This window comes from Thamnophis sirtalis, unplaced genomic scaffold (assembly GCF_051295495.1).
Source record: "Thamnophis sirtalis isolate CommonGarterSnake01/CBP01778 unplaced genomic scaffold, rThaSir2_p1.2 scaffold_1, whole genome shotgun sequence".
Taxonomy (NCBI): Eukaryota; Metazoa; Chordata; class Lepidosauria; order Squamata; family Natricidae; genus Thamnophis; species Thamnophis sirtalis.
Genome location: NW_028261381.1, coordinates 41,104,139 through 41,123,924, shown reverse-complemented (window position 1 = coordinate 41,123,924; position 19,786 = coordinate 41,104,139). Strand labels below are relative to the sequence as shown.

The 19,786-nt window shown below is 34.0% G+C and overlaps 1 protein-coding gene across 1 annotated transcript in view; it reads right to left on the bottom strand.

Moving 5' to 3' along the window:
- The window catches only part of LRP1B (LDL receptor related protein 1B), a 939,689-nt gene that overhangs the window by 161,943 nt on the left and 757,960 nt on the right, over nucleotides 1-19,786 (bottom strand). Inside the window, exons 33-37 of the mRNA XM_087710921.1 lie at nucleotides 4,519-4,659; nucleotides 3,098-3,223; nucleotides 1,555-1,686; nucleotides 1,069-1,203; nucleotides 192-321 (exon numbers count right to left, since the gene is read on the bottom strand). Of these exons, the coding sequence (XP_087567047.1) occupies nucleotides 192-321; nucleotides 1,069-1,203; nucleotides 1,555-1,686; nucleotides 3,098-3,223; nucleotides 4,519-4,659 (664 nt within the window). The remainder of the gene's footprint in view (nucleotides 1-191; nucleotides 322-1,068; nucleotides 1,204-1,554; nucleotides 1,687-3,097; nucleotides 3,224-4,518; nucleotides 4,660-19,786) is intronic.

The window sequence follows — 19,786 nt, the reverse complement described above, 5'->3', positions numbered from 1 at the left end:
AGATCAACATGATTCCACTTATGCTATTGTTGCAGCAGTATTTTAAACTTTAGTGGTGTGTAGACTAATATCAAATTTACATTGTAGCTTCCTAGATCCATTTTACACACTATTCCTCATTAGCTTTTCAGTGTTTTAAGATGCTTTTTAAGAAATGTATCCACTTGCATGCATATCAATTATCGAGTTACCCTTTTCCGGGGTGCACTGCTATAGACCTTGGCTGATCCAGACCCTGAGATATGACAACATAGCGAAAAGAGCCATTAAGCCTAGAAACTTCAATAAAATTGAAGCCATGATCTGTCCAATATATATTACCTGGAAGTAATAAGAAAATGCAATTATGGAGATATAAAACTATCATTAAACATATCAGTTATGACTACAAACAAAATAAATAAATATTAATATCAAGTTTTTGCAAATTAAATTACTAAAAAGCAAAATCATTGGGCATATTTGTGCTATTCTATTCAAATAAGTTTTCTTCCTGCAATCTTCCTTATGTTAAAAATGCATTTACAATATAGTGGAACAATTCATGGTCAGCCAAATCACATGACCCATTTTTGTCAAACTAAAACCCAATTTTGTCAGAAGCATCCTCTCCCCCTATATTTAACTTGTTAAAATGTCAATCACCATTTTTGACAGTGCAATTTTTAATATTTGTGGGGACACAGGATAAAAGTGATTAATTCATTGCAGCTTCAATGTACCTATTTTGAGTAAAAAAAAAATATTCATCCCACCATCACCATATGATTGGCTATCTGTTTCATTTGTATTTCTTGGAGAATTTAAAATAGAATACAATAAAATAAAAAGTACAGTTGTCATAGGAAAAGCAACCCACATGCTATAGAAAGAAAAAGAGTGTCTGTTTTTTTTAAAGGATGTTTTTATACTACTGAATAAAATTTTATTTTCTTATTTTATTTGTTAATTTTAGATGTAAAATAAATACATTTACTGTTGTAAAGAAACCTGGAAGAATTGCTTGGTTATAAATCAGAAAAGATAAAGTAAAATAATTATAAATAATAAAATAACCAGAAAACCTACCCGCTATCCAATCCACTGCAATGCCTTCCACTCTTCCCAAACCATTTGTAATTATATCCTCCTTCCATGTCTGATCTCTGCTAGCTCTGCTTATTTTATTGAATCCCATGTCAGTCCAGTAGATTGTATCATTTCCTATAGAATAAATATTAGGCAAATTCCTTGTGTGTCCAATAACACTTAGCCAATAAAGAATTATATTCTATTCTATTTTATTTATTGGGCATGCTCAGATCTTTTACTTTGAAGTGCTTCTATGACATTTTTTTCTGCAATTCACCTTTGTTCTTTCCATTTGTAAATGTTTGGGTACAATACTTACTGAAAATCAATATACATGTCATATGAATTTCTCCCCCTTTTTACATTTCTGCACCTGTTTTTCTTAACATAGATCTACGTAACTGAGAACAAAGAGGAGTGATCCTGTGTAACTTTGAGACTTCCAAAATTACAGGGCTTTTATAAGACAAAACATTTATTTACCTGCATGAAAGTCTATACCAACAGCAAAAGATGTCCCTGTTATAGGCATTAGTGCATCTGTTTTATCATTTGGATCAAGAGGGATTCCCCTTATTCCTTCATGAATAGAATACAAGAGAAATGACTCTATACCTAAAGAAAAATAATATTATTTCAAAAATATTAACCATGATTATGATAATAAGCAGTTATAAAATTGACCAGATATCTGAAGCCAAAAGACAAACTTCTGGCTCTTAGTCAGTTATATTATGATGAGGTGGGAGGGATCATCAAGAAAGAAAATTTAAAAAAAATCAATGTAGAATAACCAGAATCTCAACTTATGACAACAACTGAGCCCAAAATTTTCACTGCTAAGCAAGGCAGTTGTTAGGTTTTTGCCCCATTTTACAATCATTTTTGTCACAGTTGTTAGGCCAGCCACATGGCCATTAAGAGAAACCAACTTCTCCCATTGACTTTGGTTGTCAGAAACCAGCTGGGAAGGTTACAAATGATGATCACATGATCCACATGAGACTTTATTACATCTTTTTGGAACTGTAACCTGCATCTGTCTAAAGATACTCTTAAGAAGCTTGATTCTACTGACACATACGTCTATTAAATTTGGACTTCAGTGAATGAACTGAGATTTTAAGCTTCTAACCATGATTACATCAACATTCTTTGCAAGTAGTGTGAAAATTAATGTTCAAGTCATCAAGTTAATTTTAATTAAGAATTTGTCCTAGAAATATAATTTGAAAAATTGATTAAGTTTTAATTTATTTTATCATCAATAAACTGAAATCAATGAATTGATTTTGCAACTATTTTAAATAATAATTTTAGCACCCACAAATATCCTGCTTTTACCTCTGTCAATATATATCTAAATAAAATACAACACAGATAAAAAACATGTTTGTATGTGTTAAAGACACCTGCTTATCCCTATTTATGATGCTCAGAATGTTTACATTTTGTAAACATTCAGAGATTGTATAAATTACTAACTGTAGAATTATACAACCAAAGTTTATATATATTTATTATATAAATTCAGCAACAAAATTAGTGAAGAATTGAATCTATTTTTTTTAAAAAAAAACCAACCAAACAAACAAACCCTAACCCACCCTCAGAAAACACCCTCAGTAGGGCCTTCTCTGTTGCTGCTCCAGCCATATGGAATGAGCTGCCCCCAGAGATCCGGGCCATCCCCACTCTCATGGCCTTTCGCAAAGCCATTAAAACCTGGCTTTTCCGGCAGGCCTTCTGATTGGGTGTTTCTTGCGTTCCTTTTTTAACTTTGTGTGTCCTATTGTTTTTAAGTTCTTTTAATTTCTTTTTCATTTCTGTAAGCCGTCCGGAGTCCTTCGGGATTGGGCGGCATAGAAGTTTAATAAATTCAATTCAATTCAATTCAACACAATCACAAAGACCCAGAGCATGATAGTCTTTTTTCTGCTACCAATAATACAGTTGACTTTGGGATTATTAAATTTGTATTTTAATTTGCTTTACTTAGTCCTTGAAAATAAATAAATGATTATACCTTGACATGTCATACGATTTTTCTGAAGATTATAACCTACAGTACATAAGCATGTTCTAGTGGATTCTGAAGTTGGTAAGCAAAGTTGGGAACATCCTCCATTATTGATCTGACAAGAATTGCTACCTATTAAAAATACAACAACAATGAAGTTTTACAAAAATTTTATAAGGTACTGAAGATTATATTTATATCTTAGTAGGTAGAAGCAACTGATGAATGTTTTCTAGTCTTGAAAGCTAAGCAGGATTGTGTATAATCAGTATTTGTATGGAAGACCTCCATGGCATAGTTTAGCTGTAAGTATAGTTATGTAGTGAGCAGAAATCAAACTCAGTTTGAAGTGACCTTACTAATTAGTTTCATACTGCATTAATAAAAAAAAAAGTCATCTGCCCTATAACATAGAGTATGCCTGACATACCTTTCTGTTTTGAAGTAAAAATAGCAAATTACTACTAGCAAATTATCACTTGCCCACTATTAGGAATTCAGAATTTCCTTTAAATAATTGTCCAATAATAAATTAGCTCAAAAAAGGCATGGTTTTTTAAATGGGAAAAGAAAGTACACATTTTGATTAACACATTGAGCTAAAGCCTCCTAGGATCACTGTGTGAGATAGGCAGCTAAATAGATGAAAAAACAAACAAAAATATTTGTCACTAGTTATTGAGTACTTACGAGTTTGCCTAATTGATTTTAGGCTCAACTTGTCAGCTGAAGCCTGAATGCAATTGCATTCAAGGTTTTAGGTTCTGGTAAAATGGTGCGATTTTAAAGCCTGCCTGATTCACTCATACAAAGTTTGTAGACTCAATTTTTTCTTACCAATCAACATATAAAGACATGAATAAATTAATATTATTTCTGAGCTCAGTGCAAGAAGTTCTGACCTTATCAAGAAAACTGAGCAACAGGGATAAGTTATAAAGAAATATATAACAGAATATATATTGAAGATAATTTAAGGTAGATAATAAACTAAACAATGATGTCTTTGGTTTTAATTAAGACACTGGAAGTAACATCAACCAACATCATTCTACAAAGCAATATTAATAAAACACAGTGTATCCACTTTCAGTTGCTCCAAAGCAAAATGTTCATGAATTCATAAAGAACTTTTATCAACAGAAACCCCCAAGCTATAAAGATAATTATTATAGAAAGGCAGGTCATTATTTTGTTCTGTTTTGTTTTATCTTCCAGTAGTTCTCTGTCATTGCCACTTAATGTCTTAGGGTTTTCCAATAATTTGGAAATTTCTGGAGGGCACAGATAACTATGGAAAAAGAAGGAAGTAGCAAAAAAAATCACTTTAGTTCATAGGAGGTAAAGTATATTATTCCATAAAGAGATTTTTTAAGGATTTCTGGATTTATGTATTTTATTATTCAAAATCTTAATGCATGGTTTACCTTTCTGTCCTGCTTTGTCATACACTTTCATATGTACAACTCCTGAAGTTTTGTTTCGCAAAACTGTAGGATTCCTTCCATCTTTTTTATTGCAGGTGCCCAGTTGGCCTAAATTATGGTCTGCCCACCATAACTTTTTATCTGTAAAAATAAAGCATTTCCATTTAAAAAATTAATAAACATACCATACACATAAATATACATACATACATACATACATACACAAGTTTGTAAAACTAGAAAAAAAGTTGAAAAATGCAAGAATAGTAACATAGAAAGCAGTAATATCAGCAAATGATTTAAGTCATGAATCACGAAGCTATGTTGTCCTAGTCTATTATGGCCTTCCATGCTACAATGTCAACTATTCCCTTTACAACTTTGAATCAAGAACAAGCCTCAAACACACATCTATTGGTTTGAAGGGAGTGCAATTTCAGTTACAAAAGTCTGTTTTCCTAATTCTCATACTGAGAGCTACCTAAACACAGCATCACCATCTTATCTGTATTCAGTTTGTTTATTAGCTTTGCTTTAATCCAGGGATGTCAAATGACGACATAAGGATGTGAGTTTGACGCCCCTGCTTTTGTCCATTACTACTTCCATTTAATTATCAAATACCTTAATTATGGGTCCTGATACAGATGGAAAGATGAAATAAAGTTACATGTTATGAGCACACTAATATAATTGAATTCCAAATCTCTGAATGACTTTTTCCAGGAATATCATGTAATTATTGAACACAAAGGAGAAAAAGAATAAAATAACCTATGGAATTAAAAATATAAACACCCTAAGGATCTCAGGCTTTATTCCCTAATAGTGACCTTGAGACAGTGTAAGACTGTGAATCCAATTCTCAATCATTAATACACTCTAACAATATTCTATGATTACCAAAATTAACTGAGAAATCCATAAAAATCGACCAACACCTTCTAAAAATATTTTTAAAATGCAATTTATTATTTTAAACCATTTATTGTAAGTTTGGAGCTTTGGAGATCATAACTATTTAAATTGAATTATTCCAGAAGAATCTTCAGAGATACTATGTAAGAATAAGGCACAGTTCTATTAAAGTGCTGCTGACAAGTAGTATGAAAGCATCCAGGCAGTATCTTGAAGCATTTTTCTTGTCTTAGTTTGAATACATGCATGTCCATATACTGAATATGTATTGCACTAAGCCAAGCTTTGCTATTACAGGAGGACAGGATGGAATAGTAATTTGCTGTGATTCTACCTTTATTCACAGAAGGATGAGACATAAGGTCTGGAGCAGTGGTGGGTTTCAAAAATTTTTAGAACCTCTTCTGTAGGTGTGGCCTGCTTTGTAGGAGTGGCTTGCTGGCCATGTGACTGGGTGGGAGTGGCTTGCCGACCATGTGACTGGATGGGCATGGCCAACTTATAAAATGTGGTGAAACTCACTTAACAACGCTCTTGCGTAGCAACCAAAATGTTGCCTCAGAAACTCTGGCATTTGAATCACGCAAGTCTTAAAGCTGTCAAGTTACAATACCCTTGCACCCCTAACCCTTTAGAAAAAAACCCAGGGTTGTTCAAAATTGACAGCTTTAAGACTTGTGGACTTCAACTCCCAGAATTCCTCCTCTCGCTCTTCATCTTGATGATGTGCGGGCGGGCGGGGGGAGGGAGCTGGAACCGGTTCTAAATGACACTGTAGATTTGTGGAACCTCTTCTATAGAAGAGGTTAAAACTGGCAAGAACCCACCCCTGGTCTGGAGGCTTTGGTAATGAGATTCAGGCAAAGACATCATATTTTGCATCCCTGTACAAATCTGGAAACAGAAGGAATTACTGAGCTGTTATTTGCTACAGCTGCAGTAATACCATTGCAGATAATGCAGCAAATAGTGATGATACTCAGATGACAAAATCACACAAATGCCACATGACATACTTGCATTATTTATATGTCAGCTACATATTGTAGCATTTATGTGATGATGATGTCATGCATATGTTTCTATTTGACATCTGTGTTCCTTTTGAGGACACATAACTGTGTGGTATTCCATGGAGTTCTTCATCAACTCACATTCCAATCTGCATCATAATGATACAATACATTACAATCACTTTATCAAAGATCACGCTGCAAATGATGAAATCAGAGAAAGCCTGTTGGATTTCCTGTTAAATTTTTATACATCTACTGGGGCATTCATATTGTTAGATGTCAATGTTGAAGCAATCATTCAATATCTCAATATTTCCTTCATTGTTTTATGAAGACTGTATAGCACTAATATTAAAATCTGGCAGAAAGAATCTAGAAGATATGGACACTATAGACCAATACCTATATGCTAAAGTATCTATATGCTATAGCATAGCAAGATCTATGCTAAAATATTAACTACAACATGAGCAACAGAAAATAATACCACCTTCAAAGCACCTAGGTTAACTGGATTCAGAAGAAATACAATATTTTTTATAACAACTTTATTAAAATGTACAAATGCAAAGATAAAAGACTAATGGAAACTAAGGGTAATATAAGAAAAAGAAAAGTCCAAAGAGACAGGGAAAAAAAGATATATAAAAGATAATTTCCTGCATCCTCCAGGCAAGTATAAACAGTTTCAACAACTTAACACCTTCTCTAACATTTCAATTTCAGAAAATCATCTTTTCTTCCTACACCTTATCCCTTATCAATAATCAAATTGTAAAAACTCATCATTTAATTCTAATTTGAAAAAGCCTATTAAGAGCTACTAGAAATAGTAACACACACACACACACACACACACACACACACACACACACACACACACACACAGGGACACAAATACATATTTGCATTAGCCCAGGGGTGTCAAACTCAAGGCCCAGGAGCCAGATCCAGTTCATAGGGTACTTAGGTCTGGCCCATGGGGCCACCCTAGAAACAGTGAAGCACTGGCTCGGTCCTTCTGCCAGCTAAAATGAGCTCCTGAACTCCATTTTTGGCTGCCATGGCCTCCTGCAACCCTCTGCCAGTGAAAATGGAGCTTGGAATGAAACACACGAGCTCCATATTCACTGGCAGAGGGGCAGAGCTCGGGAGCCTTTTTTTTCACTGGCAGAGTGCTTGGGCCACCATAGGCGCCCCCAACAGGAGTTATGTCTACCTGGCCACACCCACCCTGGCCACCCAAGGTCAAACACAACCCTGAAGCGGCCCTCAATGAAATCAAGTTTGACACCTCTGCATTAGCCTTACTAAAAAAAAATCAGTTTTGTAATTCAACTATTCACTTTATCTAAGAAATAAAGCAAAAGAAATCTCTGCCCACTTACAAACAGATCTGCATCATTCTGTCCTGGTCAAAAAGAGACTTCCGAGCCTCAAGAAACCTCAGTATGTATATTTTAACCCTAATTGAATAAGTTCACTTTGCAGACCTTCTGTCTGCTTTTGAAAAGTTTGGTCTTTTTAAAATTAAATAATGTCTCACGAGTTGATTTTTTTTATCATTTTCTCTTTGTCTTCTCTCAGAAACAATTTTGTTGGTTTCATAAATTCCTTTTGTAAATCCAAAATAGGAAGCTTTTCTATATTGCTCTTTATGATTTATTATTTATATGTCACCTTTAATTATCAAGAAATCTGTTTTCATTTGTAATTTCATTTTGGCATCTTTTTCTGTATCATTTATGAACTGCTATTTTTAAGTCCATTTTATGATTCACAGCATTTTTTTCCATATCCCTTTTGTAATCCACCAGTTTTTTAAACTCCAAATCCACCTTTAAAATAGTTGGCTTTATACAATAAAATCTGGTGTTCTTCTATATGTTCTATTATAGTTTAAACAACTTTGTACTTTCTGAGTACATTGTTCTCAATTTCTTTTGTAGTCAAATATTGTTCCATTATATTGATGGGTGTCTTCTTATTAGAATAATGAAATATTTTTTTTCTCTGAGCCATGTTCATTCTGCCTTTCTGCTCCCAGAAGTCAAAAAAAACGATAAATTTTTACAATATGTACCAGGTAGTTGTTATTATTATGGATATAGCTGCAGATAAATTAGTATCACTTGCTCATATTTTGTTGGATGTAGAAAAGATCTTTGATATGGATCAGATTCAATTTACAAAGTGTATTTTCAGATAATCGCTTTCCATTATCAATTGATTACCATGTGGTATTCTTATCCTGTGACTTGAGTTATTACCAATGTATTTGTGTCTCAATCCACTGAATAACATTAGTATTGTCTCCAATTTTGTATTTAGTTTTTGAACCATTATCTTCTTTAAGACATTAGAGGTGTGAGAAATCATATATATATATATATATATATATATATATATATATATATATATATGTATGTATGTATGTATGTATGTATGTATGTATGTATGTATGTATGTATGTATGTATGTATGTATGTATGTATGTATGTGGAAGATCACTACTTCCATTATCTGTCCTTCGGCTCGTCACAAGAGACCATCCAGACAGAAACCCAATATTTTTACTGTTGCCTTTTTGTTACATTTGTTGTATTTGTGCTGATAAATAAATAAAGGGAGACTAGTATAGATCTATTTCAAGCTATTTAGCTCTCATCAGCTAGCCATACACTTACTGGGATTCAAACCTGGGCTGTATTACATGTTAGGCAGATGTGTTAACCACTAGCCATATATATATATATATATATATATATATATATATATATATATATGTGTGTGTGTGTGTGTGTGTGTGTGTGTGTGTGTGTGTGTGTGTGTGTGTGTGTGTGTGTGTGTGTGTGTGTGTGTGTGTGTGTGTGTGTGTGTGTGTGTGTGTGTGTGTATATATATATATATATCTTCAGGGTCAACAAATGTGCCCCACCCACCACCCAGGCCGTTACAACATGAAACAACAACGGACCTACAGCCAGCACCAATCAGCACCAATCTACCAATCATAATACAACCATACAAACAATCATTCCACTTACTGAAATAAAGCCAGCACTCCACCCCACCCCCACCCCAAGGTTTGTAGAGGGACAGCAGCTCCGATCATGCTTTAAGCCCAAAACACCAGCCTGAAGATGGCGAATGAGTCCTTGCTGAAATGTTGCCAAGACAATCTCAATCTTACATGGGAAAAGAACCGAATACAACAAGACCAGCATACCTACACCCGTGAAAATCTATGAAAACACACACACACACACACACACACACACACACACACACAAACATTTCTTGTATGCCAATGACATTAAGGATATTCTTGATAATTATACAATGTTGTTAGCAAAGTTTGTTCAAATTTTATCAATATGGTGTATATTTATATTCCAGTTATACTATTAACTGGGAGATAACTAATTTCTTGACTTTTGGATCAATGATATCTATTGATTTCTGTAAGATATTAGGTTTTACTATTTGTACAGACTCCATAAGGTCTAGGATGGAGTAGAATGAGGGCTATCCATGATAGAATACACTGAACCTTTCCTGGCTCCATTTGTATGCCTTCTGGGAATATTCTATAACCCAAATAGTCCAGTTAAGTCAGAAGAAAAATGAATTTTTCTAATATACCAAAAGCTCATAATTTTGTCTCATAATTTTTGCAATATATTTCTGACATGGATTACATGAAAGGTGGAAACTTCAAAACAAACAAAATTGTCACCCAAATAGAATAACATATTTATTTAAAATGTCTGCAAATATGTTCATAAATCTAGAAAAAACATTTACAATTAACTAAGCCAAAGGTTGTATCCCACAAATTTTCAACCATTCCTCTGCTACCCTGACCCCTTTTAGTGGAAATAGATACATCAGATATAGTGATATGACTAGGAAGATGGGCTGATTTACTTCCATGTGCATTGTATTCAAAAGCATTGTACCAAGCAGAGAGAAATTATGCTATTGGTAGCAAAAAATGCCTTACAACAATGGAGACACCTGCTGGAAGGAGCAGCCCACCCATTCACTTACCATATACAAATCCTTACTGATCATAAACATTGTGTTTGCAACACTACAGCTCTCCTACCCTGGCAAATCAGATGCACATAATTTTATTTTATTTTTACATTTCATATATTGCAGGCTCCCAGAACAAGTTTTCACTCTCTAATGCAAGCCAGAGTATGAGATTTCCCAATCATGCCCCCCCTCCCGCCCACAGCATCGATATTGCAGCCAGACAACTTTCAATCCCACAGTAAGGCAGATTAACACAAAAGGCTGAGAGCAGAAAGCCAGGTAGATGATCTTTTTTTATTAGATTAAGGCATTGCAGAAGGAGGATGTATATGGAGGATCAGGATGAATAAACTCAAGACTGACCAACAAGATAGTGTTTCACCTTTAACAAAGGTGGGAAGGTGGGTGCTTTGTAGAATGGATGTGTTAGTGGTGGATTCCGGATCCCGTCGCAATCGGTATGCTACAACAGAGCCAGGAGTCCACCACCCTGCAATGCTTCAGCTGCTCGGCGGAGGTTGCACAGGTGTCATATACTGTGTGTGCATGCGCAAATGGCCCAGTTGGCTTAAATACAGGTAAGGAACATGGGTGGGCAGGTGGGCCCTCCAAAACACTGTTCCAGTACTGTGGCTGCTGCTCCCAGCCGCCACCGGTACACCCCTACTGGGGCATACCTCCCAGAACCCACCACTGGGATGTGTACCTGTGTCTCTTCTCCTAAGGGAGGAAGGAGTACAGCTGTGCCATGAGAACAGACAGCAGGACACATGAGAATCATTAAAAATCAATATAGACTTCTAAAAGAAATCTAAGAAAAATCCTGCAGAGAGATAAAGGAGTATAGTTTCTTTTAGCCATGTCTGTTGGAGAGCAAAACCAATTCCTGGTAAGCCATTTGGCATGTTGCAACCACTAAAACAGACAGACAGACAGACAGACAGACAGACAGACACACACACACACACACACACACACACACACACACACACACAGAGCCTTGACCCTGGGATAGTATTTTGCTAGATTTCATCACTGATCGTTATTACTACCATATGGTAGTAATGGATTTATTTACCAAATTGACCTATTTCATTCTTTTCAGGGGGTCTTCCAACAGCTCAAGAATGCTCAATTTTTTTATTTCATGTCTTTAGATATAGAGAATTGGTCAATCATGTCATAAAAGACAGAGAAGTGGATGTACTTCCAAAGTTTGGAGGACTCTTACAACTATTAAAAAATAAAATATATGTGTCATTTGTTTATCATCTGATCTCCAATGGAGAAGGTTAACCAACTACCACAGCAATATTTAAGATGGTATATTTTTACCAGCAAAACAATTTGACTTATTTCATACCTCTAGCTGAATTTGCTTACAGCAATGTGCACACTGTTCTCATGATATGTCTCCATTCCAAGCAACATATAGTTCCACCCATGGGTTTTACCAACAAATAGGTAAATGCTATTCCTAGTACCACAGATTTTCTCCATATGAAAACACAACTATTTTTCTGGGCTTTGGAGTAGTTTTGAGCCTGTGAATTAGTTTTATTGGAATATTTATATTGCATCTACACTATATTGCCAAAAATATTCGCTCACCCATCCAAATATTCAGAATCAGGTGTCCCAATCACTTCCATGGCCACAGGTGTATAAAATCAAGTACCTAGGCATGCAGACTGTTTTTACAAACATTTGTAAAAGAATGGGTCACTCTCAGGAGCTCAGTGAATTCCAGCGTGGAACTGTGATAGGATGCCACCTGTGCAACAAATCCAGTCGTGAAATTTCCTCACTTCTAAATATTCCACAGTCAACTGTCAGCTGTATTATAACAACGTGGAAGTGTTTGGGAACAACAGCAACTCAGCCACGAAGTGGCCACGCAAACTCGTCCAACATCAGTGTGTGACCTCACAAATGCGCTTCTGGAAGAATGGTCAAAAATTCCCATAAACACACTCCTAGACCTTGTGGACAGCCTTCCCAATACGTCATATTGAACCCTATGGATTAGGAATGGGATGTCACTTACAGTAAATTCATAGGTGAGCGAATACTTTTAGCAATATAGTGTATATTGGTTAAAATAAATTAGGGTGTGGGTTGTCCATTTATTTTGTATCTTTGGTTATGACTTTGCTTGCTTAATAATTACTGCTGCTCATTACGTAGAATCACTTTACATTAAGCTTTATAATTTCTAATCTTAGTTTGGCTCTTGATTGTCGTCCTCTCTCCCCCTCCCCCAACAAAATGCCAAACCATGCTTGTTGGATTTTTGGAATTTTTGAAACATCTGTACTGGGATTCATCATAAACTATTCATGACTCTTACAATTTACAAGCTGTTTATCCAAAATCAACATAACAAAACAAAGCTTTAGTTATACTCAATGAAAAGTACTATTCTTTTTTAAATTTCATAAAAGATACAGATAAGCCAAAAAAAATATGAAAAATGCCTAAAAACTAATTTCCACTTGAATGACAATTTTCAATGATAGTTTCGAGTTTTATTTCAAATTAAACCTGAATGCTAGTTTGACCATGATCAGCATTTTTTAAGAAATATGATTTTTATTCTAAAATAAAGTTAATTGAACCTTTGGTTGACTATTGCCCCTGCCCTTCCAACCACCATATAATTCATTGCTCTGTTTTGCTAATTAATTTGACAATTCAAGTATAGATGACAAGAAAGCTGAAACTCTCAGAAGAAGAAGGTAAAATCAGTCCAAATTTAATACATGATTTTTCCCAGAGTGATATTGTTTTCAGCATCTTGATATAGATGTGAGTGACATCACTGCTTGCAAAACATTACATTTATTTACTGCCAGGTAATGGTTGCACTCTACCCTGCAACTGGCTGCAGCACTTACCAAAAACAAACTTCCACCCTCAGCTTAGTGTTATCTATAGAGGAACTTAGAACTCCTTAAGTTACTCTATAGATAACACTGGACATGAAACAATTTAAATAAAATTTATAAAACAGAGTTACAGCAAATCCCTACCGCTCACCATGAAAGCTGGAATGCCCACTAGTGGGCGGTAGGGACCAAGTTGATTACCACTGTTCTAGACATTATTTTACACCACGGAAAAAACTTAAAGGCCACAGTATTCTCAAAAGTCTAGAGTGTTCTGAATGAGAGGTAACCCTCCCAAATGTTTGTCTTTAAATAATTCTTATATTAATTCATATTTTAAACTTGAAAAATCAACAATTTCATAATGTAATCATGATTTTTAAAATCCTTGAAAATAAAATACGTAAGTATTTAATATTTAGTATACTTCTAAATAATATCAATGAAATCTGAGTTTTGGGAGGAGAAAATTACCATAGTATAGTATAAGAGGGTGAACATTTGGGTGTGTCTTATACACCAAATGTAGCCCCACCCACCCAGCAGCCCCCACCCTTTGGCCTCTACCTCCCAGCAATTTACCTTCTTGCAGCAAACAGGAATATGGGGCTTGCGGAGGTGGCAATAAGCTATGGCATTCCCTGCAGCCTGAAATAGCTGATCATTAGGAGGCCAGTTCTGAAACTGAAATTGAAAGTGAAACGGGCTGTTTGCTGTTTGCTGCAAAGAGGCAAATTTCTGGGAGACAGAGGAAGATTTTTTTCTTCTTCTAATCAAGCTAATCTGAAACTGAACTAAACTATAAATGCCTATAGAATGTTCACATTATTAGACTTGTTTTTTTAAAGACTGCTTTATTATTGTTCTAGACAACTTAACAAAATGAAGAAGCTTTTTTAAAATAAATGCTTGATCTGAAGAGGCCCAGGGCTATTGTATCTTCTTTTAACTAGCAGGGAATAACATATACTTCCAGAAAGCCACATCAATTTTAACAGCATCTGTACAAGTATAGTCTGAAATAAACACCACAAATAGTGTATATCGTCTGTACTGTTTTCTGTTTGCTGCAAGGAGGCAAATTGCTGGAAATCAGAGGCAGATTTATTGCTCCTTGTTTTCCTCCCCAAAAGCTAGGTGAGTCTTATACTTCAGAGCATCTCATACTCCAAAAAATATGGTACTATTTATTAATACTAATATATTTTCTCTCCCGTTAAGAAATTTTACAAGGAAATTAATACACTGAATACAAAAGTAATGTTCTCCATTCTAAAAATTAATAGTGATATCTTGTAATCCAACGATTCTGTGAAAATATTTTTTCCCAGATATATGGAAAGGCTTTGGAAGAGATAAGATATAATCTATATTTTACATTGACATGTTTATAAAACAAGGTAATAATAGCAATTTAGTAGAAAGTAAATCATCCTTAGAGGAAGCTTCTTTAATTATAAATAAATATTTTAGGGGCTGCATGCCTTAGTTATGAATTAAGTTTTCAAATCAGCTATATTAAATGGGTTCAGAAAATCAAAGATGTAAAACACTTGCAAAAAGATATACAATGATATTATTTTTTTGCTTTTTAAAACTAATTCAGAATAAGTTCACTAAATCAAAATAACTATGACAAGTTTTATCTCTTGATTTTGTCTATATCTGAAATATTAAAGATGATTAATTTTGTAAATCACACTATGTATGTATGTATGTATGTATGTATATATGTATGTATGTATGTATGTATGTATGTATGTATGTATGTATGTATGTTGTATTTGTGCTGATAAATAAATAAAGGGAGACTAGTATAGATCTATTTCAAGCTATTTAGCTCTCAACCGCTAGCCATATCCTTACTGGGATTCGAACCATTCGAACTATATATATATAGTGTGTGTGATTTACAAAATTAATCATCATATGTATGTATGTATGTATGTATGTATGTATGTATGTATGTATGTGTATATATACACACACACACACACACACACACACACACACACACACACACACACCTCTTTTAACATCACTTGACACTTGAAAAATAAGAGTGATAATCCATGCAACCAGAAATGGTTTGTCTATCTGTCAATCTGAGGAATGCTATATATTGTTCTATATATTACTCATACATTCATTTTTCTAGCAAAAATGAAAACGAAAGCAATGAAAGAATGAAAATTAAAGGAAAGTAAGAGTCAAAATATAGAGCCAGAAACTAATGATCAGCCATGGCCCTGTCTCATCAGTGTGCAGTTACAAATTTCTCAAATAAATAAATCTCCCAATCTAGAAGTATTAAAACAATGTTCCTGATATAATCAGGAAATGGAATTTACGAAACACTGTTAACCTAATACTGCTAAGAGACATACTAATGAACTTTCAAATGGAAAGGAAAATTCCATATGGTTCTGAATAACATGGCTTCTGCAATTGATCACATCCCAATGGAACATATAATGGTAAGAGTAATCTGCCTACTGTGCTACTAAAGATAGTTGCTGTTTGTATAAATAGTAAATAGTCTCTAGACCACCTACCTCTCCTGCTAATTCCAATCATGTAAATAGACAATCCTGTTATCTTTGTTCTCAGATCACAGAATCATTTTTCACAACAGATATTAGAATTAGAAGACAATTCAGCACAGGATAATATCATCACTAGCCCTTAGAGTATTGGCCTTCTTTGCTGTCTCCTGCACCTATACAATTGAAAAAATTCAAAAAATCAAAACAGAATTCTGAAAAATAGCCACATGCTGTTATCTTGTTTCAGTTCTGCATTGACAATGACCGAACTCTCCGACTCAGACTTCTTATAATCCACTAAAATCCAGCTGTGTGCAGAATTGTACCCAAAGACAGTTTCTTTGTAGGAATGAATGAGTGAATGAATGAATGAAATCAATTTAAAAATTAATCTAACCTTAGCAACAAAATTTATAATAATGACAGCTAGATAATTCACTACAATCAGCAAATTGGGAAACCTGACCTTTTAGTGTTTCCATCTAAGTAAAGAAATTGTTTAGTTATTCAAATTGACCTTTTTTAATCAGCTTCATGTAACCTTAAGGTCAAAAACAGCAATTTTTGAATTAGGAAATTTATCAGAATATAATTTAATCAACAAGTCAACTTTTCCAACATCAGTAAGTAACCAAGTTGTATCTGGGAGTATTATTAGGTTTCCTGCATTTATGCCTAAGAGTTTACCTTTTCTTTTTTTGTACTATGGATTTAAATCTAAACAGTTTATTAGCTACAAAATATTACACTTTATTGCTAAAAAATCATAGCATAAAAGGAATAAAAATAGCTTCCTCTAGTATAAAAGTACCTAACATTATTTTAGTATTTAAGTAGTCTCCAGCTTTTTAAATAGCTAATCACTGTGTTGTGATAGGTAAATTTTTTATAATTATTATATATAACTTTACTAAGTAATCAAGCATATAAATGCTTTTTATGCATATTATTCAGCAATAAAAATATAATATTGTTAAACAGAGATGGAAAATGTTCAAGCAGGGAGCTAAATATAATTTTTGATTGCCCATTATTTTTCATTATTGATAATTCACGTATGAAAATATATCTTAAACATAGAATTGAATGAATGTGACTAAATGTATAAATATTATAATATAATTAAAATAATATGTCAAATAGAAAAACTGTGATAGAAAAGTTTAATAGATATATTCAATAATTATTTAAGTAAATATTTACTTTTAATATATTCATAAGTGAATTAAGATTTTTCAATTTTTAATACTTTGTACTTTTATATATACTTAACTTGCATAATTTATCTTTGAAATGTAACATTTTTTCTCTTTTCCCCATTCATGCATTATATAAAGAGGAAAATAGGTGCTTAGATATCCAAAGTATTTATTATTTATTTACCTTAGATATATTGATATTTTAGCTCACAATTAACAGTAAATTAATTCAGTAGTTTCAGCTTCAGGAATATTGTTTATAAAACCATAAACCTTTTGTACACTTTATTAACACATTTTCCTGGGATATATGTCAAAAATAGTTCCTTTTTATTATAAGTCAAAATACCTTGAGTTGCATAAAAATCAAGCCTGAAAAATTGGGAAGAAAGCTAGTATCAAAATGATGGCTTAAATCTTCAGTATATCAGCCATGGTGTTCAATTATTTTGAATGGGATTACATTATCTAAGTGTGTCAAGTGCTTATCACCAGTGAATATTAGAATGTTTCTCTACTATAAATACATTAAAAATCTAACATTCATGTCAATATTATATTTCATTAGTACTGAAAGTCCAATTGTTTACCAGTGACCTATTTCTATTTTAAAATTACAATCAGCTACCTATCAATCACTTTCAAGTTGATCCAAAGTACTTAGAACGATGTTGCTGTAAGCAACCGAGCAACAAAAGCCTGAGTAGCAAATGCTCTACATGATATAATTCTTTCTTTGTTCTATAGTAGCATATATATGATACAGATCACATTTCTGAGAAGCATTTTGAAGAGAAAATAGCTCATATTTCCTCAGAACCTGATGCCTGTTGGTGGAGCCCAAAATGTTGACTGGAGGGATGTCTTGTTAAATTATATGGGGTATAGTCTTCTGAATATCAGAGAAAAAGATAGAAACTTTGTAATAAGTGCTTTTCCATATGTGAGCTGCACTTCTGTCCTTCCTAGTTTTATTTTTACTTATTTGCCAGGCAGGGGGCTAAGAACTGATGCTGAAACAACTGCTTTTAGTGTATCAGGTGAAGCTATTTATGGCTTTTGTCTGCTTTCATACCCTAGGTTAGAATATATTATTCAGTATCTCATGTTTGGCCCAAGGTTGTGATCTAGGAGTATTGCCAGCATTCTGCTGGTATCCTACCCAGAACCAATAGATCACTTCTTCAAGCAGCTTCATATAGACTTTAAAATTGCGGAAAGCATCCTGAGGCATTCTATATGTGTGGCCAGGGTTGCATCCCCACTCCTACACATGCATGAATCAGGATTGACAATCGTCAACTGCTTTTTTATATTTTTAATGACTGAAATGATATTTATATTGTTCCTTGCTAAAATTATTATCTAAAGGTTATCTGAGTACAAATATTGAGGTAGTCTTCAACTTACACACATTTGTTTAATGAATATTCAAAATTACAAAGGCACTGAAAAAAGTTACTTATGATCCACCCTTGCACTTCTAACCATTGTAGCATTTCCATGGTCATATAATCAAAATTTGAATGTTTTGCAATCGGCATATATTTACAATGATTGCAGTGTCCTGGGGTTATGTGATCACCATTTGCCATCTTCCAGCTGGCTTCTGACAAATCAAATCAATGGGTAAAGCCAGATTCATTTAATGATGTGATTCAGTTAATAACTGCAATGATTTAACAGAATAATTATAAAGTTATAAAGCAGAGTTATAGCAAATCCCTACCGCTCACCATGAAAGCTGGAATGCCCACTAGTGGGCGGTAGGGACCAGGTTGATTACCACTGTTCTAGACATTATTTTACACCACGGAAAAAACTTAAAGGCCACAGTATTCTTAAAAGTCTAGAGTGTTCTGAATGAGAGGTAACCCTCCCAAATGTTTGTCTTTAAATAATTCTTATATTAATTCATATTTTATACACATTTGTTTAATGAATGTTCAAAATTACAAACGCACTGAAAAAAGTTACTTATGATCCACCCTTGCACTTCTAACCATTGTAGCATTTCCACGGTCATATGATCAAAATTTGAATGTTTTGCAATCGGCATATATTTACAATGATTGCAGTGTCCTGGGGTTATGTGATCACCATTTGCCATCTTCCAGCTGGCTTCTGACAAATCAAATCAATGGGTAAAGCCAGATTCATTTAATGATGTGATTCAGTTAATAACTGCAATGATTTAACAGAATAATATAACAGAATAACAGAGTTGGAAGGGACCTTGTCATCTAGTCCAACCTTAGATTAACAACTATGTGAAGAAAGGTCCTAAAATTGGAAATGATTCACTTAATAACTGCCTTGGTTAGCAATATAAATTTTGGTCCCAAGTGTGGTTGCATGTTGAGAACTACCTGTAATCATATTAGTGACCCACATACACAATTGCTTTCTCTAATGTAGGGTTATCACATGTAGCATGAAGCTGTGAGTTGATTATGTTAATTTATCTGGCTGCTAATTGAGGACTGCTTTTCTATTCCCTTTTTTTGTGGGGAGGCAAATTTTTATGTCAGCCTGGATTCCTGGCATGAATAAGTCCATGCAAATTTCTAGGAAACATATTTAGAAGTTATTTTTATGACCTTTCTAGGACGGAAAAAGCATGATTGGCTCAAAATCACCCAGCTGGCATATCTAGT